The sequence below is a fragment of the Onychomys torridus genome, chromosome 14 (assembly GCF_903995425.1).
Source record: "Onychomys torridus chromosome 14, mOncTor1.1, whole genome shotgun sequence".
NCBI classification, from domain to species: Eukaryota; Metazoa; Chordata; class Mammalia; order Rodentia; family Cricetidae; genus Onychomys; species Onychomys torridus.
In genome coordinates, this window is record NC_050456.1 from 1,050,773 (window position 1) to 1,065,784 (window position 15,012).

General features: G+C 41.6%; 1 protein-coding gene across 1 annotated transcript in view; it reads right to left on the reverse strand.

Annotated features, from left to right (window-relative positions):
* Prkar2b (protein kinase cAMP-dependent type II regulatory subunit beta) overlaps positions 1-15,012 on the reverse strand; it is a 106,339-nt gene that overhangs the window by 43,563 nt on the left and 47,764 nt on the right. Inside the window, exon 3 of the mRNA XM_036206599.1 lies at positions 7,172-7,224. Coding sequence (XP_036062492.1) covers positions 7,172-7,224 — 53 coding nt within the window. The remainder of the gene's footprint in view (positions 1-7,171; positions 7,225-15,012) is intronic.

The following is a 15,012-nucleotide window of genomic DNA, read 5'->3' on the forward strand; positions in this document are numbered from 1 at the left end:
TATATATATATATATATATATTAAACTTTGTTAAGATAATAATGGTCATATAGAGTACTAATTAATTCTAGAGAAAAGGCTTCCTTTAGCTGCCTATACATGTCTTTGTGTTCGAGTCTCTTATCAGTTTTCTGCAGGAAATCACAGCCAGGCCTAACTTCAACTGAAATCTCTAGGAAGAAGATGGGGCCCTACAATGACAATTCCACGTGGAAAATAATAATATCACTAAGCTGATAAACATCATCTACAGATCAGCTTTGGACTACAAAGTGCTTAGAGCAATTCTGAAATGGCTAGCTAAGATGATCCAGTTTCAACTTTTCTTTTTTGAGCTGAGGATCGAACCCAGGGCCTTGCGCTTGCTAGGCAAGTGCTCTACCACTGAGCTAAATCCCCAACCCAGATGATCCAGTTTCAAAGACTACTTGAATAAGGACTTGAGATAAACCCTGAACTTTGAAATTATGGGTAACAAAGAATATAGTTACCTTTCCTAGAATTTGTCAATTAACCCAAAATTTTTCTTTGCAGAATAAAGATACCTTCGCCCATACCCAGCAGGAAGCAATTTTAAGAATATGACGCCCACATTCCCAAAGGGGTGGTTTGGGGATGGGTGGTTTTTTGGTCTTTTAATGGGTTTTGGGTCTGGGACAGTTCATTTAGGAGGGCTGGTTACAAGATGTTGTTAAGGGTTAAGAAAAGACGTAGGCGGATTTCTGTGTGTTCAAGGATACAGCCAGCATGGCGACACAGGCCTTTAATCTCAATACCAACCATAGAAGACCTGGAGGTCTGTACAGACAGGCAGTGATGAGGAGGTCATGTGGCTGGGTTTGCAACCAATGAGAAAGCAGAACAGAAAGTCTATAAAAAAGAGAAGACACACAGAAGTAGCTCTCTTGCGGAGAGGAAAGACAGCAACAGCAGTGAAGGGTAACGTTTTCAGTTCTCAGCTATTGCTCTGACCTCATGGCTATAAACTCTGTATTATTTAACAAGATGGTTACATCTACAGTGTGCGGCTTGGGACTAAATGTTCCCACAGACTGAATCCCATGTTTGAAGTCTTTGAGTCTTTAATAGGTGAGGCCCGGCTAGCATAAGCAGATGGGTATGTGCAGGCATTTCTTATAGCTCCTTGTAGTTCCAGACCAGCATTCTCTTCCTGGATGGTGCCCTGTGACATTCCTGCCACCATCACAACCATCTCTCCCCCACATGATGGACTAAAACACCCCAGAAACTGGATCTAAAACAAATCTTATTCCCTTATATTATTGCTGCCATGCATTTTTTTCTCATGATATGAGACGTCACTATCTGACCCATGCTCATCTGAACCTAGACCCTAGGATGACAGGTGAACACAATGCTACTAACCAGTGCTACACAGAGACCTTCAAACCTCAGATCGCACTAACCAGAGTTCCCCACTTTCTACTTGAAATACAAGAGATGAAGCTGAGTGCTACTTCTCACTCTGAAAGCAACAGTGGGAGTGTGCCTGCGGGGCAGCCACCAGCCACACGGGTGTGTGTAAATGCCAGCCAGCAGGCTGGAGAGATGGCTCAGAGGGTAAGAACACTGGCTGTTCTTCCAGAGGTCCTGAGTTCAATTCCCAGCAACCACATGGTGGCTCACAACCATCTGTAATGAGATCTGGCGCCCTCTTCTGGCTTACAGAGATACATGCAAACAGAATACTGTATACATGATAAATAAATAAATAAATAAATAAATAAATAAATAAATAAATGCCAGCCATGGGGGGTTGGGGGCTGCCAGTTGGGGGTATGTGGGAGGTGCCAGCTGGGGGTGTGTGAGGGTGCCAGACAGGGGTGTGTGGAGGAGTGCCAGCCAGGGGCGTGTGGGGTGTGCCAGCCAGGGGTGTGTGAGGGTGCCAGCAGGGGTGTGTGTGGGGTGCCAGCCAGGGGTGTGTGGGGTGCCAGCCAGGGTGTGTGGGGTGCCATCCAGGGGTGTGTGTGGGTGCCAGCTGGGGATGTGTGGGTGCCAGCTGGGGATGTGTGAGGGTGCCAGCTGGGTGTGTGTGAGGGTGCCAGCTGGGGTGTGTATGGGGGTGCCAGCCAGGGGCATGTGGGGTGTGCCAGCCGGGGTGTGTGAGGTGCCAGCCGGGGTGTGTGAGGTGCCAGCCGGGAGTGTGGGGGGTACCAGCTGGGGGGGGGGGGGGGGTGCCAGCTGGGGTGTGGGGTTGCCAGCCAGGGTGTGTGTGCCTACAGTTTGCTCTCCACTCTGTGATGCTTCACCCTCTGTCAAATCAAGTCTTTCGCCTTTCTCCCCACATTTTCTCTTCCTATGAGGTCTCAACAGGGAAGCGCCCTTTGATTTTTTTTTTTCCTGACCCCCTTGTTCTAGCCAATTAACATTTCTAAACTGTGTTTTCCAGGCCCACCCCAGGGCTACAGTTGCCCATCACCCACACCTCCCTGACACAGTTCTTTCTGAAGACCCTCGGTCTATTACATTCTGTACTTTGGGAGCAGTCAGAAGGCAGATGTTCCCCTGATGTTCTCATGGCTCAGAAGATGCTACCTGCTTCCTCAGCCTCATCTTTCCATTAGGCCTGACATTATTCCACATACTAGGTTTATTTCTGGAACTCTTCAGCTTTAACAATGTACCAAAAATGTGAGCTTTTGCTAGCCCATAGGCTCTTTTGATTTTTATTAAAATTTCTCATTTCAGGATAAAAATCCTATTAAACAAGCATTTATGTGGCATTTGATGTATGCTAGGTAGTATTTTGTTGTTGTTGTTTTGTTTTTTGTTTTTCGAGACAGGGTTTCACTGTGTAGTCCTGGCTGTACTATAACTCACTCTGTAGACCAGGCTGGCCTCGAACTCACAGAGATGCACCTGCCTCTGCTTCTAAGTGCTGGAATTAAAGGCATATGCCACCATCACCCAGCGTCAGGTAGTATTTTAAGGGCTCCATAAATATAAGTTCTTTTTAACCTAGTAACAGACCCCTGGAAATAGGTGGTCATTTAAAGGTGAGAGAGTGGACTCACTCAGTTGACTTGTTCATCATCTCACAGTCCATGAGCTGCAGAGCTGGGATTCATCCCTGACAAGCTCATTATGAAAACACATTCACACCCCAGAACAGTAAACCACACCTGCAGGCACATCTGTAGAGAATAGTCTCTGAGCTGAGAATGGCTTTACCTTTATATTTTCTCTGTTTCCCTCTGTCTCTCTCTCCCTTATCCCTGCACACACACACACACACACACACACACACACACACACACACACACACCCTTTCTGACACATGGAAATGCAATGAAATTCAAGTGTCCTCAGAACCCAGACATGCTTTCATCTGTTCACTGTGCTGATTCTGCACCACAGCGGCGGCAGGGCTGAAAAGCTTTAAAAGAGCTTCCGACTCCTAAATACAAAACATTCATGTTCAGAAAGAGTGACCTTTCAGTTAAAAAAAAAAAATTCCCACATAAAGCGTTTGCCAACTCCTGCTCTGAACTTCTACTGCCTTTCAAGGAAAATAATCAGCAAAGCAACTAACACGGCTCTAATTGCTAAACTAATAGTTCATATTCTGTTGGAGAGGCAACCTTGCACACACTATCCACTCTGTTCTCCTGGACAACATAAAGGAGATCTACCAACCAACCATCCAATGAGAGCACTCCATTCTCCATCTACAAACCTCAGCAGACCCCACACTGAGCTGACATTCCACCTGCCTCCAACAGAACTTCACTCCCTGTTCCGGGGGCTGCTCAAGGTCAGATCAACAGTGAGCCCAGACTCTTGTACTGCCTCCTGTCTTAATTTGAGAGACCTTCACTCACTTCAGGCAAGCAGACAAGCTTTCAATTCCTATACAATGTCTCACTGCACTTTGACACTTCATGTTTGTAATTACTCATTAATTCACTAGTTTGCATCTGCCACTAGCCTCTAAGGAAGAGGGCAGGGGCCACTTCACTGTGGCATACCTAGCAGCTGGCCAGCTGTGCAGAGATGCTTCATAGTGAGTCTGTAGAACAGAATGAGGAAATACATGGCTTCCCTCTCAGGTCACATGCTAGAAGTATACAACGCTTAAATTCTCATTTATTATTGGTATTTCAATAATATTTCAAAACCCAGATTAATTTCCAAAATTAGTCTTAAGCATTCTGATTTTCTTTCAATTCATATGAAGATAAATACTCATTTCTATTAGGAGTTTTCAGATTTCATGATTATAAAGAATTCCAGAAATATTATGAAATGTTACTCTATCAAAATACAGTATGTATCTTCCTCACAGATGTTTTTCAATATCCATCTAGAGCTAACTAATTTTCACATCTGTAACAATCATTCCTAGAAACCATGGTACAATCTGCCTTATAGTTTCAAGGCCAAAGGCAAGGAAAATTTTTAGTATGCTACAGAAAAGCATTTCAACTTAATCAGAATCCTAAAGCACTTTATCATAATCATTACTATGTTATTAATATTAAAAGTACTAGAGAGGACAAGTCTTAGACTGAGTCCCCATCCCACAGACCCCAGTGCGTCTTAGGATTAATGCTGTTGCCATAAGACTTTGACCAAAACAACTTGGGGATAAAGAAAGGGTTTATTTATATTATAGCTGTAATCCACCATCCAGAGAGTTCAGGACAGGAACTCAAACAGGGTGGAAACCTGGAGGCAGGAGCTAATGCAGAAGCCATGGAGGGGTGCTGCTTGCTGGCTTGCTGCCCACAGCTTGCTCAGCCTGCTTTCTTATAGAACCCAGGACCATCAGCCCCCAGGCATGACACTGCCTACTGTGAGCTGGACCTTCCCATATAAATCTTCAATCAAGCAAATATACCACAGGCTTGCCCAAAGATCAATCTAGTGGGGGCATTTTCTCAGTTGAGGTCCACTCTTCCAAAACTGACTCTAGCTAATGTCAAACTGACATAAAACTAGCTAGCACACCCACCTTCCATAGAAAATGTCTGCCCTTATTTATACATTTGGGTCTGTGAATCTTGATTTCCTGGCCCTGCCCCAACTGGCCAGCATTGGGTTTATTAGAAGCTCCTGGGAAACCAGATCTTGAACTGAAAGCCAGCAATGAGGAGAGTGTGCACCTTTGCTGCTGAAGAACCCTAGAGCAGTGGTTCTCAACCTTCCTAATGCTGACATCCTTTAATACAGTTCTTCATGTTGTGGTGACCACCAACTCTAATTATTCTTTATAAAAAAAAAAATTCAGGAGTCAAATAATGGGGTAAGAGCCTGAAAGACCAGAGACGCAGAGAAGACACCAGTCCTCTCTACCTGCTCCATTCCTTCCTCCAAACAGAGAGCCAGATTACCCCCTCAGCCCTGCCTTACTTCTTTCTTCCTGTCCTATCTGTCCTCAATCTTCCAAAACCTCTGTGGTTAATTTGGTCAGTTAGTGGCTAACTCTGCCCTCTGACTCCAAGAAAGCTTGATTTGTTAGAACATGATCAAAATACCACACAATACCCTATGGTAACATTATTTTCATGGCTACTTCATAACAGTAAGTTTCATACTGTTGTATTAATCATAATGTAAATATCTGATATGCAGGATATCTGATATGCGACCCCCAAGGTAGTCTCGACCCACAGGTTGGGAACTGCTGCCCTAGAGGCAGGCAGCCCTTGTCTATGTGTAGCCGCTGAACTTTCTGGAATTGGTAATACATCCAAACATGTATCCAATAAAGTCTCACTGGTATTTTTTTATGATTAATTTCATTTGATTGTCTGCTAAGTGAATATTAACTAGAATGGGAATGAACTAGCCAAAACATTTTACCTAACTAATTCACAGGTTCAATGGTATCTAAAATCCCTCTCAAGGTCTGAGTAGAATCATGTTGCTTTCAAACCATGTTCCTTAGCTTTAGTTTTTATTTTTATTTACTTATTTTTTTTCGGTTGTTGTCAGTTTTTCAAGACAAGGTTTCTCCGTGTATCCCTGGCTGTTCTGGAGCTCACTCTGTAGATGAGCGTGGCCTTGAGCTCACAGAGATCCTCCTGCCTCTGCTTCCCAAATGCTGGGATTGAAGGTGTCCACAACTACCACCACCCAGTTTAGTTTTAGATTATTAAAACTACTTTAAACTACATTATCTTGATTGCTAAATTTTACCATATAACTAACCACAAACAAAGGAATGTGTGTACTCCTCAACTGCCATCCATTACTGTTTCTGCTAGATATACAGATGAAGCACATGATAGGCAAGGTAGTTCTGTAGAGCACACACAGAGCAGTTAACAGCATGTTCTAGAGTAGCAACAGAAGAACTTGGTTGCATATGAATATGAGTATACACTGAGGGTACAAATATACTTCAGGAGCTTAAAAGTCTAAAAACTCTGAACCTGCTGTCTGCTATTCTGTCTGCATTTTTCAGAGCTATAGACAGAGGTCTAAAAAACTCTTTTTAAGGCTGAAGATGCAAAAGAGACTTTCCTAAAGTGTATACAGAGAAAGGAAGGAAGAAGGGAGGGAGGGAAGTAGGAAGGGAGAGAGGGAAGGAAAGAGGGAGGGGGAGAAGTTATTACTTTAATTCATGTTCAAGCACAGTAATCTCTTATTAAGTTTACTTCTTACTGGATCACTAATGGGAGAAGTAAGCTAAGGATACAGCTTAAAAGCGTACAAGGCAAATTCCACAGAATCATCAGGGCCTCCAAGAACCAGTCTGCGCAAAGCATGGTGTGTGTTGTGTTGGCGCCTTCCCCATGATTCTACTGAGATTTGTCTGCTTCTGAGGAACCTTCTGTTACCAACTGACAGGAGCAGAAGGTCTTCACTAGTATCTCTCTATAGTAAAAACACTTCTTATAAATAACTATGGCTATAAGAAAAATAAATAGCTCAAAACATGTTTCACCATCAGGATGCCTTTAGTGAAAGAACTACACCATAACTTCAGTGAGCACTTACTTTCCTGTCTCATTTCATTCAAAAGAGACTTTGGGAGGGGGGAGATAAAAATAATTCTATAGAATTTGAATTAGAAATAGTCTATCAAGATAAGATGAGGAAAAAAATTAAATAATTTCAATGTCTGTCCTGAAAGTCTGTGTATCCATTATTATTTTCCTTATATAAATGCATTTGAACATATGTGGTTCAGTAAACTACATACCCTGGACTCTGCATCATCTTCTTCTTCATCAGGATTATAAGCTTCTGCACAAACTGTAAATATAAAAGGGGACATTTTAAACATCTGTTCATCAAATACATGCAATAAGTATCTTTAAAAATTAATCATCTGTGAACTTCAGACATAGGACCCAGAGGCCCCTGAGCTGGTACTGATTTGAAAGCCTTGTCCCCAAGGACTAGAATTCATGGTACCAGAAGATGCCATGCAAGCTTCCAAAGGAGAGAGGCAACCAACAGTCCTGCCCAGATATGACACTTCTGAACCACAACCACCACCAGCACAGCACGGTAACTCTGAGGGTGCAGTGGTGACGGGCACACCTTGGCAGGAACCAACAGCTCTCCAATTGTACTTCAGACCTGTCAACAAGAGGAATCCTGCCAGGTACTGGAAATCTAGCCAAAGGGATAGCAAAGCATGGATCTTGGAGGAGAGTCTACAACCACCACTTTCCTAAGCCACGTAAATCCTAATTACACTCTAAACATTTGTCCTTACCCACCGGTAAGTATAGTTAGTCTTCACCCTTCATTGAAGAAATTTGTTTGCAACAGAGACGATTACAGATAATCATAACCTATCAAAATGCAGAGTTGTGGAGCCCAGTCATAATGAATACATCTACAAAACACTCCCATACTTAAGGCTCAGGGAACATTGTGGAAAGATTGTAAAAGCCAGAGGATTAGGGAGTTTGCTGTGAGACTGTGTCTTCTTGCAATGTCAGAAGCTACACCCATAATTGTTGTTTGTTTCTTGGCTCTTCTGGGGGAGCCTGCCACCCAGCTCCCAAATAAATCATACATGGAGGCTTATTCTTAATTATAAATGCCGGGTCTTATTTTGGTTTGTTGCTTGCTTGCTTTCCTTAACTTAAATTACCCTTTTGACTCTGGGCTTTTCCCATTCTCTTACTTCTGTAAATCTTACTCCATGGGTTGCTGTGTAGCTGGGTGGCTGAACTCTGATACCCTCCTCCTCCTCTGGCTCCTAGATCTCTAGCTCCCTCCTCCCAGATTTTTCCCTCTATATATTCTCTCTGCCTGCCAGCTACACCTATTCTTTCTCCTGCCTCGCTATTGGCCATTCAGTTCTTTATTAGACCATCAAGTGTTTTAGACAGACACAGGAATACAGCTTCACAGAGTTAAACAAATACAGCATAAACAAAAGTAACGTACCTTAAAATAATATTCTACTACATATAGTCTTACCAACACAACTGCCTAAACATGAGGTGACCAAGGATGGCACCAGCAAACATGCTGATGTAGGTGGGGAGAGCCCAGGAGCCCTCAACTCTACACAAAGAACTACTGACTACCAAAGGATGCCAAGAGTGGGAAAAACAGTCTTCCCCAGCACACCAACTGGTTATCTACTTTCAAGTAGTTAAAAAAACATATACAAGTAACGTTATACAAACTGAGCAGGTTGTATTTGATTATTTAGGAATGTGTATGTGCATGCATGTACACATGTATGTTAATGACAATTAATGAAAAAAGAGGCTATGAATTTGAAAGGGAGCCGAGATGGAAATGTGGGACATTTAGAGGCAGGAAAAGGATGGGGAAATGGTATAACTATATTATAATCTCAACAACAACAACAAAAAAACCTAATTTTTTAAATTAATGATCATAAAGAGTACCATGATGGTTTAAAAAATCCATTAATTACAGAGCAAGAAACTGCTGTGGGATAATGCTCTTGTACACTGGTTTAATAAAATGCTGACTGGCCAGTAGCCTGGCAGGAAGTATAGGCGGGGCAAGCAGACAAGGAGAATGCTGGGAAGTGGAAGACAGAGTGAAGAGTCACCAGGCAGACACAGAGGAAGCAAGATGACAAGGCAGAAATGAGAAAAGGTCCCAAGCCACGTGGCTAAATATAGATAAGAATTATGGGTTAATTTAAGAGCTAATCAGTAATAAGCATGAGCTAATGGCTGAGCAGTTACAAATAATATTAAGCCTCTGTGTGTTTACTTGGGTCTAAACGGCTGCGGGAGGGGTGGGACACAGGAAAACTTCTGACTACATTGGAAACCTACCCCTAAAATTAACTACATTTAATTCATAGAAATTTTTATAAGATAAAGCCATACTTTATGACACTAGTGATTGTTTTTTGCTTATTCCTTTCAAAACTGTATTTCTAAGGCAAAGAAATGTTTATGACCCAAAACTTACCTAAAAAAACATGAACAACAAAAACATCTAAGTTTGCCATGAAATAATCAATTTAATCATACAGCTATGAGAAACTTTCATGAATTATTCATAAGCCACCTTCTCAGGAAAGTGTTGCTAATACTGGGAATATTTCCTCCTGGCTTTTGTCAGAGTTGAATTTATACTGCATACACAGCCTGAAAATCTACTTTCTGTTCCCTTAACACTAAGAATGTTTGTGTCACCAGAAACAGTAAATATTGTTAAGGACTACAAATTATGTTGTCTTGCTATAATTAACTCCATTCCTAATACTGAGCATATAACTGGCTTTTTATTACAATATTTTTGCAATACTGTACTTCTTTACCATAAATAATGTAGACATTTTAGACTATTCTAAATGTTATTCTTAGAGCCAAAAAATGCATGACAAATCTTAAGGCATATTTATTACAAAAGGCTGCACCCATCCATTGTTCTACAAAGAATACAAAAAGGCTCTCTGGGTAAAAAGAGCTGGGTGTCCACACTTAAAATCTTTTTTTTTTTTTAAGATTTATTTATTTATTGTTATATATACAGCATGAATGACTGCAGGCCAGAAGAGGGCACCAGATCTCATTACAGATGGTTGTGAGCCACCATGTGGTTGCTGGGAATTGAACTCAGGACCTTTGGAAGAGCAGTCAGTGCTCTTAACCTCTGAGCCATCTCTCCAGCCCCCACACTTAAAATCTTTACCAATGTAAAAGAAAGGATTTAAATATTTAAACTATTAAATACGAACAACTACCAAATACCTTTGACTATATATATCTCCTTTGTTGTCATTTATGGGAATGTTATTTCCTTTTTGACTAAAGCTAGATTCTTTCTCTCTTTTTCTTTTTCTTTTGGACTAGGTCTCTCTAAGCAGCCCTGACTGTCCTAGAACCCACTATGTAGACCAGGATGACCTCAAACACAGAGATCCACCTGCCTCTGCCTTCCACATGCTAGGATTAAAGGCATGCACCACCACACCTGGACATAGCCAGTTTTTAAACATCATTTTACACTTAGACTGCTCAAAATAATTTAAATCAACTTACTTGATAATCTTTATTACAAATTTTCACAGATTATGTATGTTTGTTTATGCTTAATGTAGTAATGTGTGTTAAGGAAGGAACTATCCCAATGTTTAACTTTAATGACTTAACTCAAACATTAAATATCACAGGAATACCCACTTTATGAACTTGGACACCATTTTCTTAGTTGCAAACCTAAAGATTTGCTACTTTTCTTTCATTTTTTAAAAATTTAAAATTTTTAAAAAATTTTTACTTGAGTCTATATAGAGAGTTTATTTTGGCTAAGATATAGAAACTGAAAGAGAATAATAATAATAATAGTAGTAATAATAATAAATAAGGATCGCAAATGCCTTCCCCAGGGTCTCAGGATGGCAGCAATAATACTATCTATCCCCTTTAGTACCTTTATCATCATTATTATAAAATACAACATAATCTTCCTTTCTGCAGGCCCTGATATACACAGCCATATCAGTAGATCATCCAAGTGTAAGGGGCTAGAGGAAGCCACAGATATATAGTGGGCTTGGGTCAAGGATGCTATTAAAGAGCCTGCAAGGCACAGTAAGCCCCCTCCCCTACAATTAACCATCTCCAAACACAGCATTATCTGGTATCAAATGCTAATAGTACTTAGGCTCAGAACCCCTGACCTAGAGTACTCTTTCTTATTCAATCTCACAATCCTACAAGTAGGTAACTACTTCACAGATGAAACATCAGGACATAGCAAGGTTAGGGTCAAACATTTTAGTAAATGACAGGGCCCATATCTGATCCTAGAACTGTCTATCCTAACTCTAGAAACCTTGTTGTCAACCACTGTTGTATACCGAAAGAATTTGGGAAAATTTACCAGCACAATACCTAGACTTCAGTTTGTCTCAGAAATTCCAGTAGAAACAGGGTTTCTTGGGAGCAAGCTCAGATTTAAAGACCTCCAATGATTCATAAAACCAGAATGTCAATTTGGTAAGTAACTTCCCGGATGAAGTATGAAGTCAGTATGACCAGTCAGTTCTCTCTCTGCAGAAAACCACAGAAGCAGCCAAACCATAATTAAGAAGTTGCTTGGTGATCAGGTAATGGGAAGTTAAGAATTTATCAAAGAAAAGTCTAATGATATCAGGCTGGATAACACACACACACACACACACACACACACACACACACACATACACACACACAATGAATCATCTGGGTAATTTGGCTTCCACACTTTATTTGGATTGGCTACAACTTTCTACCAGGCATGAAAATTTCTTCTAGATGAAGCTCTGTAACCTTCCCTCCCCGTGAATGACAGCCAGACATGGAACAGGATGCTCTATTGTTTGTACAATGAAGAAGGAAAGCACGGACCAATGTTAAAAGTTTTGACTTTTCAGAGGGTGACAAAGGGAGATTAATCCAAATGGAGGGTGCTTGTGAGGATGAGGACCACAAAGGTGACAAACTCATATGATCAACACATTCAACAGGAAATGAAACAGCGAACATGCTTGGTCCTCCAGTGACTTGTGGTCTATGGCCCTGCCTCATTAGTGCTGTCTTAAGTTTCGGTTCACAGAAAGCATCCTGGTCCTCTATTTCTAACTGCTGGTCACTATCCCCTACCTAAAACAACTTGGAATGAAGAATCTGTTATTTTCCAAGCAGCTTACCAATTGTCTCAATGTCGTGTATCACTTAACAACCCTCTAATCTGAGTATCTACTTTATCATACAAGGTGTGTTTGTGGTGGGCTATTAATTTCTTTAAAATACTTATTTTGTCAATATTGTAAGGACTGACTCTTGGCTGCTGCAGTTGTTTCTCTAGACTAGAATTTACCTCCTATACCCCAACGACACTTGCAACTCTGGAGAGTTACTGTGGTGGGCCTTACAGTCTGCTGAGCTATACCAACTGTTTCCTTTAATTAGAACCTAACTTATTTTCTTTCTTCTCCCCAGCCCTAAGGTTAAAGTCAGATCAAGAGTCATGGGTTGGGGATACGGGGCAGTGGTACAGTGCTTACACTGTACCCATGAAGCCCCAAGTTTACTCTCTACCACATACCTACGCACCCCCACACACAAATAGACATGGTACCCATGAAGCCCTGATTTTACTGTCTACCACCCCCCACACAAATAGACATGGTACCCATGAAGCTCTGAGTTTACTCTCTAGCACATCCTCCCCCTACACACCCAAATGGACATGGTACCCACAAAGCCCTGAGTTTACTCTCTACCTCAACCACCCCCAACACACACACACACACACACACACACACACACACACACACACACACACACACGAACATGGTACCCATGGAGAAGCTGTTTCTTTCTACCAGCCCCCAGTAGCACACCAGTGTTACAGACACTCAGGCTCATTTTGAATAGACAAAGAAAAGCTGCCCTAGGTTATTTGTTCAAGAAACAGGGACACAGAGAATGAGTGAAAATAAGGGCTTCTATTTTACTCACTAAAGGGCAGAGACTAAAGAACTCACTAAATACTTGTATAAAACAAATGTATGTCGGATTCTGTCTGGATGGCTTGTTGAGACAGTCTTCATGTAATTTGTGCTGCCTCTTATTCTACCAGAAACACAGTTGCCATTTATCTTCCAGATAATCTGAAACTCAAATCCTCAAACCTTATTCTTGACTCTTTGGAAACTAAACAGTAAAAAGAGTCTTAAGATCTATCTAAGTTTTTGTGTTCTACTGCAATCTGTGTATCTGGACCGTATACGGGTTGTCGAGAATAGTCTAGGAGTGTAAGCACATCTCCATACTGCAGACAGTGTGTGCACTGGTATAGCCAGACAACTGTCAGACTGCAGAAGCAGACCCAGGAGAAGATCTGCACCGACTTTCCATCCTGTCGCACTTGGCCTTCCATCTTCCTACACTCTATTTATAGTGTGGCAGACAAAGGGTTATGCCAACTACAAAGTTTGTTGTTTTTTAAAAGCAAGATACCTCTTCACTCCATTGGTTATGTTTGAGATACAATACAGTCAGACAACCTGATATTTGGCAAGAATAAAACCACACTGGCATCTTGGTTGACTAATAATGAACTCTGTGAGCCACTGGGTACTCAATGCTGATGCTGTATGCCCTTTATTAATATTCATTGGAAGAATGACAGGCAAATATGGCCTCCACACAAAGACTGTAGTTCAAAGACCTTCTCATCTAGGAAAAAACTGTCACAATATACAAAAGTTGATTTTGTGTTTTCAATGCACTCAAATTTTTGCATACTTATTTAAATAATAATTAACTTAAAATAAAGTGCATATAAAAGCGCAGGTGTATTAGACAACAGAGTTCTCACTCAAGATGTTTAAACTTAGCTTATTGGAGTGGAAATGCCCTCCTACATGAGAAAAAAACTTTAACTTTTATAATTATCAGTGGAGAAAACAGTTCCCAGGGGCCAAAAGAAGTGTTTCTTTAAAAAAAAAAAAAGTGAAAGTACAAAATATACACCAGATGCATAACAGATGCATAGTATATCTACAGTAAAATCTCACTGAGGCAATAGAGGGGATACTTGGGGAGTGTGATAGAGACTGAGCACAACAGTATGAAATGTACTCACTTTGCTAAGGGAAGCAGCGAGGTAATGCCAGGCTTCCCTTCACTTTGTTCTCATCTTAGGTCAGGCAGTCCGGTATGTTTCTGCTCTCAGTAGTCCTGTTTCTATGCTGTGTTAAGACACCAAGACCAAGTCTACTCGGGAAGGAAAGGTTTATGTATTACAGCCTGGAGTCCATCACCAGGACTTCAGGGCAGGAACTCAAGGCAGAAACCTGGAGTCAGGAACTGGTGTAGAGACCATGGAGGAGTACTGCTTATGGGCTTGCTACTGGTGGCTTGCTTGGCCAGCTCTCTTATACTATCCAAGACCATCCACCACTGCCACCATCATCAGGAAAATGCCCTACAGGGCTTCCCTACAGGCCAATCTTTTCTTAAGATTCCTTATCAGGCCGGACGGTGGTGGCACACGCCTGTAATCCCAGCACTCGGGAGGCAGAGGCAGATGGATCTTTGTGAGTTTGAGGCCAGCCTGGTCTACAGAGCGAAGCTACATAGAGAAACCCTGTCTCTCGAAAAGCCAAAAAAAAAAAAAAAAAAGAGCATAAGACTAGATATAGACCATGGACGTAGGGGAAAACCTAAATGTTATTTTTCTGCTAAAGGAACATGGCCATAAAATGACTTGTAATGGCCTTGTGCTATATTCACAGACGAATGTCGTCCTCAGTCATCATCAGAGAAGCTTCCTTCTGCAGTACGTGGGAACAGATACCCACAACTGGATGGCGTGCAGAGTTGGAGATCTTGGACTGCTCAGTCCTACATGACAGGTCTCCATCGGATCCCTCCCCTCAGGGCTCAAGGAGCTGTGAAGAAGAGAAGGGAAATGCAAGAGCTAGTGGGAAGGAAGATCCTAACATAAAACTCGCTCAGTGTTTTCTTTGAGGGCTGTTGTTTCATGTTGCTTTATCTGGGCTTTTCTTTAACCTTACGGGTCTTTTGTTGTTTC